At 42.3% G+C, this 14691-nt stretch overlaps 1 protein-coding gene across 1 annotated transcript; it reads left to right on the top strand.

The window, feature by feature from the left end:
• The first annotated feature begins 1274 nt into the window (after positions 1–1274).
• LOC141011656 (uncharacterized) lies at positions 1275–11484 on the top strand. The gene is made up of 22 exons (XM_073484888.1): positions 1275–1401; positions 1566–1733; positions 1875–1964; positions 2057–2191; positions 3790–3888; positions 4109–4198; positions 4486–4625; positions 5013–5139; positions 5282–5362; positions 5456–5557; positions 5647–5706; positions 5789–5899; positions 6347–6441; positions 6651–6723; positions 6856–6927; positions 7097–7222; positions 7316–7414; positions 8269–8481; positions 8634–8811; positions 9336–9450; positions 10514–10686; positions 11393–11484. Exons 1-22 carry the CDS (start codon positions 1275–1277, stop codon positions 11472–11474), a joined length of 2556 nt encoding a protein of 851 aa, XP_073340989.1. The 3' UTR covers positions 11475–11484.
• Positions 11485–14691: the final 3207 nt, after the last annotated feature.

Genomic DNA, 14691 nt, shown 5'->3' on the forward strand with positions numbered 1-14691 from the left:
AGGGGGACAGGGGGATAGGTTTTCCAGGTCAGCAGGGTCAGTCAGGCCCCCAGGGAGAAGATGGTTCCGTGGGGCCCCAAGGAGACCCCGGACCCCTAGGACTTGATGGAGCTCCAGGACCACAAGGACAAGACGGACCATCAGGACCCAAAGGTAGCTTATTTATGATCTGATAAAAAAGTACTGGTAGGCCAGGACCCATAATTAAAACAAGTTTAAAATGAATCCACTGATGCTCATGGCTGCAATGGACTCCCAAATATGAGACTGCTGTCTTATGTTCAGTCACATGTCTTCAGTCCATGTTATAGAAGATGGAGAGTCTTGTGGCAAAAGACTCTTGCAAGGAAACAGACGTTATAATCATGAAACTGAACTGAAGGCTGTCTTCGAATCTTTTGTTGGTTTACTCTGGTCTGAATCAGTGGATGAGTCGGTTAACTCGTTTTTTTATCTTGGTCCAGTTATTTTTCACATACATTAATCAAAGCCAGTTTAGATCATTCTCATCAGTTAGTAAGAAGGTTCTGAAGACACTCCTATTTGCAGAAATATCAAAAAGCTAGTCCAGGTCAGACCTCCATTCAATATCCAGCTAGCTGCTAGCATCAACATCCCCTGCAGGAACCTGTTTAGCTCCAATCTGCAGAGTATGCCTACAAATGCAATTCATTGATTTACATTTTGGACATAAAATGGCCAATAATATCACAATTAGACAGGTACTGTGGGAATTAAACATTTTTTAGATTCAGAAATCAATATATGGATTAGAATATTTCAGGTAGTCAGGTGAGGGGGGATTCTCTTTGCCTAAGGTGTTGTCAGGAAGTGAGATTAGCTAACAGTCACTGTCTTGCAAAACATCAAAGGGTCACTGCTCTGCGGAAGGCATAATTAATACCTGTCTTGGGATCTGCATCTGTTGTCCTGTTGTTGCCTGACAACCTGACAAATCAAGACAATCTGAAAGTCTTGAGAGAACATTCTGCTCGGGTCTTCTCCCCATGCTGTATGTATTCAAGAGATCTAAATCATTGCAAGAATGAGAATTTCCCTTACAGGACTTATACCTTGTATCTTCTCTTTCAAAAGAGCAGATACTGCTGGTAAGAATGTGGTATTTTGAGACATGCCTATGCTAAGGACTCGACTGACTTGACTTGTCTAAAAATAGCATGGGTCTTTCTTGAGACTTAACTTGAAAATGACTAAATGAAACTTGGACCAAATGAATTGGGAATGACTTGAGTCCTGCATGCTCTCAGGTCGCAATGGTCTGGATGGTGAACCCGGTCCTGTTGGTGCTGTTGGACCATGTATACCTGGAACTCCTGGACCTGAAGGACAGCAGGGACAGATGGGAGTCATCGGATTCACAGGTAACTTCTCTACAAGCTGGTGAGAGTCAGCAGACAGATCCAACAGAAGAGGATTTCCAAAAAGTCAGAGCTATCCTTTAACATGATCTTTCTCCTCCTTAATTTCCTAAGCAAAGAGTTTGTAAGATTTAAACCCCAGAAAAGAGAACTGACTGTCAGTCTAAAAGGGATCTTGTCTCACAGGGGCCCGGGGACAAAAGGGTGCGCGTGGTGACCCTGGGCTGCCGGGTGTGGGAGCCCTGGGGACTCAGGGGGCATATGGAGCCCCAGGGTTTGATGGATCTCAAGGGCTAGTCGGAGAAGTTGGACTCAAGGGTGTGAGAGGGTCCAATGGGGAGCCAGGACGCCCAGGTAAGGAGGTTTACACTCTACGTATTTTTATGATTAATATTTCTGTTTAGATACTAACGTTCTGAGAGACTTTTTATCCCCACTTTGGTCCAAAGTGAAGCATCAAACGTAGAGTAACTTGGACATATATTGGTGTTTCAGGCATCAGAGGGGACGAAGGTCCTCCAGGAGCCCTTGGGAGTCCAGGAGATGATGGGAGACCAGGAGAGACTGGAATACCTGGACTGAAAGGTTTCATACATCAATAAATCAATCTCTCAATCAGTCAAACAATCAACAAGTTCTGTTTGACTGTAACTGTATATGACCTGTCTGACTTTCAGGCCACATGGGTATAGACGGGGTCAGGGGTTCTCAGGGGTCTCGGGGACAACAGGGGGACAGAGGACAAACCGGACCAAAAGGAGGACAGACAGCTGTGGAGATGTATGGAGATCCTGGAGACTCTGGACTCTCTGGTAATCAAGACAGTTTTTGGGGCATCACTGATGATACTTTCCTCGGTGTTCCTCAGGGTTCTATTGTCGGACCCATTTTTTTGTCAATTTATACTATTCTGCTCCGTCTCTGTCTATTACATATAAAGCTAAAGCAAGCAGTTGGTTGTCTTAGCTCAGCATATAGACTAAATACAGCTAGCCTATCTCTGTCCAAAGGAAAATACAGTTACCAGTATCTCTAAAGCTCACCTTCCCAATTGGTTAATCTGCATAAAAAATGCCATGTTGTGGTTTTTGAGGGAGTTTTTTGTCAAGCGGTTCTTCAGCTGGAGTCGGTTTTGGTTGCCTGGCAACTTCTTAGAGCCAAGAAATAGCCCAACACATAACCACAGTAAAGGGCCATCCACACCAAGAACAATAACCATAATAACAACTACAAATATCTTGTTTTGAAAATCATTCTAGTTGATGGTAAAGTTACACCAAAACTGTAACTACAATGACAGTGGGGAACAATATCAGGATAGACCGTAAATTAAAACACCATCAATCAGCTTGATTTTGGAGACATTTCTTTTGATTAAATAATGTTTCAGCAGCGCTTATAATATTGGTTTATAACTTAAGCTGACCTCTTTTATGTAAGCTAATTGATGGCATTTAGGAGACACTTTTTGGATGGTCTTCTTTAATAACTCTGTCTTGGTTGTTTGTATAACCTATTAAATGCGAATGACACATAAAAAACGCCATTTTACCTGAGACATACTCATTTACGCTGTACTTTACTTACATCTAACGTAAAGGTCATTAGTATAAATTTTTGTTCATCAGTGTGGATGCTAACAGTGTTGATGTTGTAGTGATTGGTCTTGGTGTTGGCGGCCCTTAGAACCACAAATCTGAACCCACTGCAAAAAAATCCCCCCAAAAAAATCAATTTCTAAGTCCCATATAAATATGAATATTGTAACAATATCCAATTTCATAAAATACATGACATGTGAAGGGGTACATTGGACACTAAGTCTGCTTTAAAGGTCCAATTTGTTAGAAAGTTGATTGTCGAGTCTCATTCCCACCTCGTCAAAGCCCCGCTCTTTGGGGTGGTAGCTGAGGTGATCTACAGTCCCAAAGCTTCAGTATTTGATAAATGTGGAATTAGACTCAAAGATGAACTTTTGATCTTTAAATCATTTTTGCTCCACCTGCTATTAAATAGACTCCAGGGGCTCTATCTTACGCTCGGCGCAAAGCGCAATCCAAGTGTCATTGCTAGTCTCAGGCTGATGCAGTTGTCATTTTTTCGCCCAGCGCCCACGTTGTATAAATAGCAAATGTTCCTGCACCCACCTGTGCACCCCTGGGTGTGTTGGTCTTAATATGAAGTGTGGTCAGCTGTGGACTAATTCAGAGTCTAAATACCACCTCTTTCCGCCGTGCCCCGCACTTTTTGCCCAAATTATCCACCGTTTAAATTGCAAAATGGACTTGGACACTCCCCAAAATGCTATAGTGCACTGCACTTGCACTGCACTGCACCATCTAAATAGGGCTCCAGGTGTGTTGTTCTACCTGTCTCTGACATATCTGTCTGCTTCCTGTTGCCCCCTCAGGGCCCAGAGGTCTCACTGGTACTAAAGGAGAGAAGGGCCTTCCGGGGCCACAAGGGCCCGACGGCAGCAACGGTAGACCTGGAAATCCCGGGCCAGCAGGTGAACACAACCAACTGATAATAGTGTTTGTTTACTTGTGAGGATAATTTTTAACTTCCAGCACTGTTGTACCTACTCATCCTTAGGTCCACAGAGAGACAAAGTAAAAGTCAGGAAATATGTTGTTTGTTGCAGTCCATTAAATAATACTGAGTGACGAGTTCTTATCTGCATGATGTTCTTTATGATTTCACATGAATATTAAATTTTTATTTGACAGGACTTCCTGGACACCCTGGCAGAGATGGAGAGAGAGGTCCTCCTGGTCCCAGTGGACTCAACGGTGCCCAAGGAGAGATGGGAAGACCAGGTAACACAACATAAACTCCATCACTACAAACATTTAAACAGAGGATTTTAGTGTCATATAGATATGATCTGTATCTGCTGGGATTGATTGGGTTAATACTGATCAACCTGCATGAGAATCTCACATTTAAAAGCTGTTAATTGAATACAGTTAACATTATTAAAACACAAAACTTAAATGTCTGGAACAACACACAGGATTAAAGAACTCTGTGGATCAGAACGTGAACTTTAAAAGGGCAAACTCAACTCTAGAATGATCTCTGTTTCGTGGCTTTTTTCCTCTAGGTTGTAAGGGACATAAAGGTTACCCAGGACCTTGTGGGCCACCTGGTTCCAAGGGAAATCCAGGACCGGGAGGGCCTAAAGGTCCTAAAGGGGAACCAAGTCCACCTGGACCAGGATCCAAAGGATCTCCAGGAGAGAAGGTGTCACAAACATACTACAAATTCATTTGACTCCTTATCGGTTATCCTTGTATGCAGATGATGTTCTACTATATATTGCCTTTGCACTCTAGTCTTCTTTTTTATACAGCCATGATTCTCTTGAATCCATTTTTACCTCTGACATGAAGGAGCATAAAATGAACAGCAAAAGATACCTTTTCCGTACTTTGTAAAGGTTTCCTACTTTTGTTTTTGTCTCCTCTATCTTTGTTTTTGTTGGTTGCTGTTTAATCTGTTATGTTTAGTTTGACACATTTGACTTGTTTTTGTAATTATGACCTGGATATCTTCTTTTATAGCTCCTAAAAGACAAGTTTCATTTGTATCAACAATAAGGTGTCTTATCTTCCTCTGTCCTCCTCTCAGGGGAATTCAGGATGTCCTGGATCCACAGGTACAAAGGGGATACCAGGGGATGTTGGAGACTTTGGTCCCCCGGGAGAGTGCGGTCCCTGTGGCCTTAAAGGACATCCTGGACCCCCAGGATGCAGAGGTCAGATTCTTAGAGTTAATTCTTCATGTATTTGCAGTTTATCTAGTTTATACTTCATAAAACTGTCAAGCAGAAGGAACACTCTCCACAAAATATGTAAAAGCCTCTGTTACCTGTCTGTCTGTCTGTTTGTCTGTATCAGGTCCTCCTGGGAGTTCTGGTGAAAAGGGTTGTGATGGTCCTCCAGGGACAAATGGCCCACCCGGACCTACAGGCCTGACAGGTGCATTAAACAGTATATTATTAATGTCATCAGGTAGCCTAACATGACTTAAAAACTGTCCCCTCAGTGGGTTAAGTATCTTGTCATTTTCAGGTAACAAGGGGGCTCCTGGAGATCCTGGTCCAGCTGGTCCGAGAGGGAACCAGGGACAGGACGGGATACCTGGACCTCCTGGAGAGAAGGGAGCCATGGGAGGTAGGACAACCTGATTTGGCAGTGATCAGCCACCATCTGTTGATGATTGTCTCTCTCTGTCTTCTGATTGCTCAGTTCTCTTTGCACAGCTCCTGGAATTGGACCCCGGGGCCCAGAGGGGAAGAAAGGGTCACCTGGTGAGTCCCCAGGTGTGATTATGGGTTTAGTTTTCAGTCGGAATGAAAGGAGAAGAAATAATCACCCACTCTCCACCTCCTCTTGTCTCCTCAGGGTGTGTTGGGGAGAAGGGTCCTCCTGGTCCCTGTGGGCCTCCTGGTCCCCATGGTCCAGGAGGAGAACAAGGGTGTCCTGGTCCTCCTGGACTTCCTGGTCCTCCTGGTTGTCCCGGTAAAGAGGGAGTCTGCACTGAAGGGGGCAAAGGAGAAAGTGGACCCCCTGGAGGACGAGGACCTAAAGGTGATGAGACACATGGAGTTTATAGGTGACCATGAGGTCCATTTAGTAGCTGTTCTGTAGCTTTTGATCTTGATGTTCAAATTTCCATTCCTCTGGGCACTTGAGGAGTTCTCATTCATGAAGGCTTATGGGAAAAAAACTTACATCGTTGCCTTTTAGTTCTGGCCTGTGTCAAACCAACATAAATCAGATAATCATAAATCAGTATCATCTGCATACAAAGACATATGTAGCTCTAAACAAGGGTCACAGAACATGGCTGCTGGATCAACTCTGATGAAATACAACTGTGATGAGGGAGCAGATATAATAATAGTCAAGTCTTTCTCTCTGTAGGTCCTCCAGGTTGTAAGGGTCCTCCTGGTCCTCCAGGTCCTGGTTTTAAAGGAGACAAGGGATACAAAGGGGCAACAGGTGAAACAGGACCACCTGGTTGCATTGGTGAGCCTGGCCCAAGAGGCGCACCGGTCAGTACATCCCATAGTTATTAAATGTACCAAAGAAACTCAACTGACTCTATATACACTAAGTGTGTCAGAGCCCATATCTTAGACTGGTAGACTGGAAGCATCAAATAAAATTTTAGGATGAAGTGCTTAAATGTGAGAAATAATTATATTCACTCACCTGTGAGTATGTTTAATACATCTGTTGTTGTTGTTGTTGTTGACGACAGGGTGAAGGCAGACTCCCAGGCCTACGTGGACACAAAGGCTCCATGGGAGAAACTGGTGTCACAGGACCAGTTGGTAAGAACTCAGTGAATAAATGTCCGAGTATAAGTAAATCATACTAACTTCAGTGATCAAATAAATGTAGTAGAGCAAAAAGTAGAATATTTGCCTCCAAGTGTCTGTGTTATATTCCATCACTGATTCCAGGTATGAAGGGGGAGGATGGACTACCAGGTACGGTAGGCTTACAAGGACCTCCGGGACCACCTGGGAAGAGAGGTAACACAGTGACATTACACAGTGAAGAGCAAGCTGCCAAATCACAGCAGCCACACATCAGAATACAGCCTGTAGTGGGCAATAATGCAGTACTACTGAGTGCTAATACTACAGTTGCTGTACTGCTGGTAGAAGTACTGAATGTATTCCTGACTCCTGCTCCCTACAGGTCAGAATGGGAAGGACGTACCCTGGGAGGTGATTCTGTCGCCAGGTGAGAAAGGCCCTGCTGGAGAATGTGGACCCCCAGGACAAAAAGGACCCCCAGGGGCCAGAGGGAAAACTGGAATACAAGGTGAGACTAGAATAAAATTGTAGTTTTTAATCATGAGACTTTAGGTGTGAGCAGCATAAATTCTCTGTTTTAAACTCTGTTTCGTAACTGCAGGTTTGAAGGGCAGCAAAGGAAAGGACGGTAACAAAGGACAATTTGGTAAACCTGGACTGAAAGGAGAGAAGGGAGATGTTGGATTGCAAGGAGCAAAAGGTCAGAAATCTGATCTGCTGTCAGCTTTTAAACAAAAACACACAACTAACATCATCCAAACATCTCAGTTTCTGTCCGTCCAGATGTAAACACTGAAACGCTGGAGTTGTCCAAAAGCTCAATTTTCAGCAACCTAAAACACTGTTTACATGTGTCCGAAAGGCTAAACATGCAGAGAAAAAGTTTTGTTTTTACAAAATACTGTGTATGTGTTGACAGGACCTAAAATGTGCAGTTTTATCATACAGCGCAAGTTTTGAGCAAGTGGCATGCGGAATAATTGCAGGAATATCCACCAGAGCTGTTCCCGTGAACTGAGTGTTCATTTCACTTCCATTACCTGTCTCTAATGTGTTTTTTGCTGAGTGTAGTTTATTCAAAGTTTAGTCGAAAATGAAATCTTTAATTGAAGGAGTAATACTGAAAGTATCTAACCTAATAGTTTTGTCTAGATGTCGATTTGCTTGCTCTTTGAAAGGTTGCAAAACAGTCACCAGCCGTCCTTCCCCTGTTTTTGGTGCCTGAGAAGCACCTGATTGAGCTGTTAACTGCTGGAAAACCCCTTTGTCATCGACATATGGGATTAGTTTGCCTCATGGATCTTCCTAACCTGGTTAATGTTACGAACAGTCAATTTAACCCAAACCATGTTCTTTTCCAAAACTGAACCAAGTATTTTTGTTGCTTGGAAACTGAAATAATAATAATAATTTTGAAAAACAAAAACAAATGAAGTCCTCCAAGTCTGAAAATAAGAAGTCAACGCAGAGTTTTGGTTGGGACATGAACACAGTGAGACTGTAGAAAGCCATCTTCTTCCACTTTTCCATTTAGAACTGACACTGTGTTGACAGGTGTCATTGGTAAACGAGGTCCAGTCGGTGCTAAAGGTGCTCTGGGTAAAAATGGCGACTGCGCAATTGCACCGGAGCAGGATGGCTTCCTGTTCACCCGACACAGCCAGGAAGCCTCTACCCCAAATTGCCCTCCAGGATCCAATAAGCTGTACCACGGATACTCTCTGCTGTTCATCAACGGGAACAACCGAGCGCACGGACAAGACCTGGGTAACATGACACTGCTGACTGAGGACATTTCATTTAAATCAGAAATTAAAGTACAGACAATTAAATTAAAAAAAACAAACACAAAAAGACATCGAATAATCAAATACATCAAATCAGTCTTTCCTTCTCTCTCTCTCTCTCTCTCTCTTCAGGTACCTTAGGTAGTTGTCTGCCTCGTTTTACCACCATGCCCTTCCTGTTCTGCAGCACCGACAACACCTGCCGGTACGCCTCCCGCAACGATTACTCCTATTGGCTGTCCACCGACGAGGCACTGCCCAGCAGCATACCACTAATCTCCGAGGACACACTGCAGAAATACATCAGCCGGTAACACACACACAAACACGCGTGCGCGCACACACACACACACACACACACAAATGAACTTATAAGTGTAATGTGGACTGTATGTATACCCTCGATTCCACCGAGCAGTCTTCAGTTCAGTTCAGTTCGCCTGCAGCCTTTTCTCAAGTAAAGCTCGTCTCCCTGTTGTAAAAAACAACCACCCGTGTTTGTTGTGTTTAGAGGTTGTGTGGTCGAGGACGAGAGAGCAAGCAGCAGAAAAGACAAATGTTTTCCAACTGCTGGAAAAGTGAAAGTGGTTAGTGACGGCCGGTAACAAGCCTGCCTACATTTGAGAGTACCGTCCGCAGTGGAAACAAAAAGCATATCTGACGTTTAGGTACAGTAACCAGGGATACGCATGGTTCAACAGGTACTATACCGAAAGTACTGCAAGAAATGCAGCTTATGTTTCCCGTATTAAATGTGTGTTTCCCGTATTAAATGTGTGTTTCCCGTATTAAATGTGTGTTTCCCGTATTAAATGTGTGTTTCCTGTGTGCCAGGTGCACTGTGTGTGAGGCGAGAGCCAACGTGATCGCCGTCCACAGTCAGACCGATCGCATCCCAGAATGTCCTCCACGCTGGGACCCGCTCTGGGCCGGATACTCCTTCGTGATGGTGAGATAATTTTGGGTTTAAGTCAAAAAACAGGATGCAACGAGTGCTGCTCGGGTCTGCAAAATTGTGTCCCTCTGGTGCTCTTCAGTTTAGGGATCTTGTTCATTCAGATTCGTTGAAAAGTCTGAGGCACTCAAGACTTAATGAGTTAAAAAGGCATGCATTTACTAATCCTCAGACCTTTTCAACAATATTGGATTTAATCTTAATATTTGACACATTAGTGTGTTTTTGGTCAGTTCTGCAACAAACTGCTCTGTCACGTTCTGCTCTGCCCCTCAGGTTCTGGTTTCCTTTGTTTTTATTCTTTGTTTCCTGTTTTATCTTGATATTTTCACCTCCCCTCACTCCCTGATTGGTTACACCTGTCCCTCGTTATCCTCCCCTCTCTGGTGTATTTAATGTGTGCGTTCCCCTCACTTTTAGCCAGTTTGTCTTCCTACTTTCTGTCCAATGCTCTAGCCAGGACCTCGTGTTGTCCCAGTGTTTTCCAACTTTTTTAGGCCCTGTACCCACGTACACAGGTATTTCTTAAAACAAAGCTTTTTCTATGCGTTTTGGCTTCTGCACACATGTAAACAGCGTTTCACGTCACTTTTGGAAAACTCCTGCCAGGCTGAAGATATTCAGAAACGCTTTTTTCAGTGTTTATGTGTAAACAGGAAAAGTGGGTTTTTTTGGCTTTTGTCTTTTTTGGTCTTGACCTCGCTTCACCTTCTTGTAAGGCTTTTGTTGATTGCTTTTTTGCAAATAAATTAATTGAACTTCTTCAGCTTTGCCTCCAAATTCTGCATCTGGATCGTTCCTTCTGTTTTCCTGCTGCTCTGTAAGCACAACCTGACTCTCTCATGTCAAAATATGAAAAATAAAAACCAATACAGGTGTTCAAATGCAAACACTGCCAGATCTATTTTTTTAGTGTGTTTGACCAAAATATGGCGATTTAAGTCTGGATCACTTCTAATCAGAACTAGACTTTTCAGCGATAAATGACCGAGGTGGTAGTGTGTGAGTCTTTGCTTTGAACTTTGACTCTTCCTGTTGATGCTGTTGGTCTTCGCAGGAAACAGGAGTGGGGGCGGAGGGCTCCGGTCAGCCTCTGGCCTCTCCTGGTTCCTGTCTGGAAAACTTCAGGAAGATTCCCTTCATCGAGTGTCACGGCAGAGGAACCTGCAACTACTACACCGACTCCTACAGCTATTGGCTGGCTGCGCTCAACCCCCAAGACATGTTCAGGTACTACACACCTTTATCACTGGGTTTAGTTACACTGAAGCTCTGTCACTCTTAAATTTGTTCGGCTTCGTATCAGTTTATTTATTCACATTGGATCAATATTTTGCTGTCAGACTCAATATGTGGTTTTGGTTATACTGTATTTGTGACAAAGTTTAAGGTTGTTTTATCTCTAAAATCTGAATCTGAATTAACGTTTAAATATTCAAAGTGAAATGAAATCCACAGAGCTCCTTTAACTTTTTGTCTGAAAAAGTTCTGAAAGCACCAACAAATAATCACATATATCAATATTAAAGGAACAGTTCACCCAGAAATGAAAAACATCTAGTCATCATGTCCTCCCTCCATGCTGATGGAAGTCAGGTGAAGTCTGTAGTCCACAAAACATTTCTGGAGCTTCACAGTAAAACAGAGTTGCAGCATTCTGCTGAACACTTGATTTAAAACGGATAAACAACCAAAGAAACTCATTTGATGTAATCTAAGTCTCTCCAGAAGCCCCAAGATCCCAAACTGATCCGAGGAGACGTTATTTACACCCTCGACGTGCGGTCAAGCTCACAAACGCTTTTAGATTAGCAGCTACAGTTTTCATCTTAACAAGTGGTGTCCACAACACACGTTCCTGTTCCTTTAAGAATATTTCTGACGTCTCTCTCTCTCTCCTGTAACACTGTCTCTGTGGTTGTCTCTCGCCCTGCAGTATACCGAAGCCTCAGACTGAACCAGGACTTTTTCCAGGAAGTCTCATCAGTCGCTGTCGAGTGTGTATGAAGCAGCCGTGAACACTCCTCCTCCTGTGTGTCGCAGCCGCTTCATGCTAATGAGCTGTGATGTGTGGCAGTATTGACCAATCAGAGGGCAGATGAGTTCCTGTAAATCGACTGGATTTACAGAAACTTTATCTCTGAGCTGATTACAAACTGATTTCAACTTTATAATTAATATATAAGCAAATACGAAATCCTCATTTCTGATTGGCTGACACCTCAAACAAAGTCGTCACTGATCAATATGATGAGTTAACCTGCTGTTTCTTATATCAGGACTCCTCAGAGTGTGATGCTGTTGGGACGAGCACCCTGTTGTTACTCCTTGTACTAATAGTTACTTCAGTTACAATTACAAGTACTTCAGCTGCTACTACTGCTGATACAACCTCATCCTAAAAGTATCAACGCCTCAGCTGCTACATGAACATTCCTGCATGAGATCATTAAAGTAGCAAAAGTACTCAAGTATCCAAAGTAACAGTACACGTTTCTGAAGATTTGTTCCTTTCAGAGTAAAACCACTGATGTGTGACTATAATGGTACGTGTCCACAGGGGGCGAGGTCACGCAACGATCCTGATTGGACGATCGCCACTCGTGGGCGTGTGCTCTGTGATTTAAAACAACCAACATGGCGGCTCGTTTGAAAACTTTCTTATGTCACAAAAACAGTTCAGCAAAATGTGTTTCTGAAGACATAAAAATAAGCAGTGATGGAATGTAACTAAGTACATTTACTCGAGTACCTAACTGAGGTAAAATTTTGAGGTACTTGTACTTTACTTGAGTATTTCCATTTTCTGCTACTTTATACTTCCACTCAGCCACATGTTGGAGACAAATCTTGTACTTTTTACTACTACCACTACATTTATTTGATTACTTCAGTAACAAGTTACTTTACAGGTAACATGCTGCATCAGAGCAATGTTTTTTTGTGTTTTATCATCAATAAGATAAAAACAGTGATTGTGATAATCAGCGGACCCAAAGTGTACAGTATATACATACATGTAATTATACGGATCAGTTACTTTTACTTGTACTTTTGATACTTAAGTACATTTAATATCAGATACTTTAAGACTTTTACTCAATTACAAGTATGACTGTTGTGTACTGTAAATGTGGTACTTAAGTATCTTCATGAGGTACTTTGCTTGAGTATTTCCATTTTATGCAACTTTCTGCTTCACTTCATCTCAGAGGGAAATATTGTACTTTTTACTCCATTACATTTCTCTGACAGCTTTAGTTACTCGTTACTTTTCAGATTACCTTCCTTTCCAGTGAAAACCTCGTATCTCTGGATGTGCTGATGTTGAATCTTTGTGAAGACTGTTGTAAAAAGTACACAACAGTCATACTTGTACTGAGTAAAAGTCTAAAAGTATCTGATATTAAATGTACTTAAGTATCAAAAGTACCAGTAAAAGTTACTGATACATATATTTAAATACTGTACACTATGGGACGACTGATTAATGAACTGATATTGTTTTTTTTCAATGTTTTTTAATCAGATGGCTGATAAAATAAATTAGTTTAAAAATGTTCTACTTTGGCTCTGATGCAGCATGTAATCTGTAAAGTAACTAGTAACTAAAGTTATTAAAGAAATGTAGTTGGAGTAAAAAGTACAACATTTGCCTCCAAACTGTAGTGGAGTGGAAGTATAAAGTAGCAGAAAATGAAACACTCAAGTACAAGTACCTCAACAGTGTCCTGTACTTAAGTAAAAGTACTTAGTTACATTCCATCAGTTGTACGACTCACTGTTGATGTTTTGATATTTGAAGTACTGTTACTGTAGTACTACTGCTAACTCTGCTGTCACCAGTACTAACATGACTAACGCTACTGCGACTGGAGCTGCAGCAGCTGCAGCACCACAGAAGAAGAAGCAGCTGCAGCTCCTCTCACAGCCACCAGGTGGAGCTCCAAGAAAACTTGAAGTGAACAAGAAAACCCCAGAAGATGAGCACATTTAAATGTTCTGCACGGCAACAGAGTGTGGAGCTCTCTGATTGGACGATTCTCTGACTGTCTGATATCTGCAGCAGCACTGAACATCTTCTTTATTAAATAATCAGTAAATAACGAGACGTGCTGACGCTCTGAACACATCCTCTGAATCCTTGTAGAAGCTTCCTGTTCTCAGTTGTACATACTTTATCCTGTCACACCAGCTGATATATTGTAATAACATTATTTTTGTTTTGTTAATATGAATCCTGTTGAATTTAATAAAACATTTTGTTTTACAGAAGTCAGTTTCTGCAGTTTCCTGTTCAAATAAAAATAAAGTTTAAATCTGCAAGTCTGTCTTTAAACAACTTCATTTGGACACTGAAACACAATTTAGTGGTCCTGTTCCTCCTGTTGAATGGTGGAAAGTAACTAAGTACTTTTACTCGATTACAATTCTGAGGTACTTGTACTTTGAGTATTTCCATTTTCTGCTACTTTATACTTCCATCTCACTACATTTAGGAGGCATTTTTTGTACTTTTTACTCCACTACATTTATTTGAAAACTTTAGTTACATTAGAAATTGTTGTAGCAGAAAATAGAAATACTCAAGTAAAGCATAAGTACCTCATAGTTGTATTTGGGTACAGTCGCCTACTTGAGTAAAAGTACTTAGTTACAGATGACCTTAAAGCACTTCATGTTAATGTCGCTCAGTTTCAGCCATTTAAAATAAAACGTTCTTGTCTGACAGAGACACTCAGAGAATAAAGACCTTCATGAGGTCTCTGTGTCTTTGACTTCAGGACGTTTGTACTCTAATACTCTGCAGTAATATTAAAGAGTAATCCAGCTGGTAAGTAATCCCGCCTGAGACTTATGTCCTCTGCATCAAATCCACCACGTAACGTTTCATTTAGTTTCCAGTCAGTTTAATTCGATCAAACTCTGTGACTCAGAGTGGAAACAAAACCTGTACGCATCACAGGGAGGAAGTGTGATGTCATCACTTTCCCATCATGCACCCCCCGCGCGTGTGTGTGTGTGTGTGTGTGTGTGTGTGTGTTCATGCCTGAGGCTCTTTAGCAGCGCTGCTCACTGTTAATGTGTTACCGCGACAACCGGACGCTGCTAATGTGTTGTTTGCAGAGAGGTGAGGCCCCGCCCCTTCCTGCGGACCGCCGGGGGTCATTATTTCAGAGTAAATATGTGTGAAAGTGGACGAGAAGAGACGGACGATGTTTTCATCCTGTTGCT

Source organism: Pagrus major, chromosome 2 (assembly GCF_040436345.1).
Source record: "Pagrus major chromosome 2, Pma_NU_1.0".
NCBI classification, from domain to species: domain Eukaryota; kingdom Metazoa; phylum Chordata; class Actinopteri; order Spariformes; family Sparidae; genus Pagrus; species Pagrus major.

What these genes read in the sequence shown, in the direction of transcription:
- LOC141011656 (XM_073484888.1), top strand. Translation starts at nt 1,275, where the DNA reads ATGGTCTGGATGGTGAACCCGGTCCTGTTGGTGCTGTTGGACCATGTA. An exon ending in CGGACCTACAGGCCTGACAG is followed by an intron (nt 5,363 to 5,455) that starts GTGCATTAAACA and finishes TGTCATTTTCAG; the next exon opens with GTAACAAGGGGGCTCCTGGA. An exon ending in GGGACCACCTGGGAAGAGAG is followed by an intron (nt 6,928 to 7,096) that starts GTAACACAGTGA and finishes TGCTCCCTACAG; the next exon opens with GTCAGAATGGGAAGGACGTA.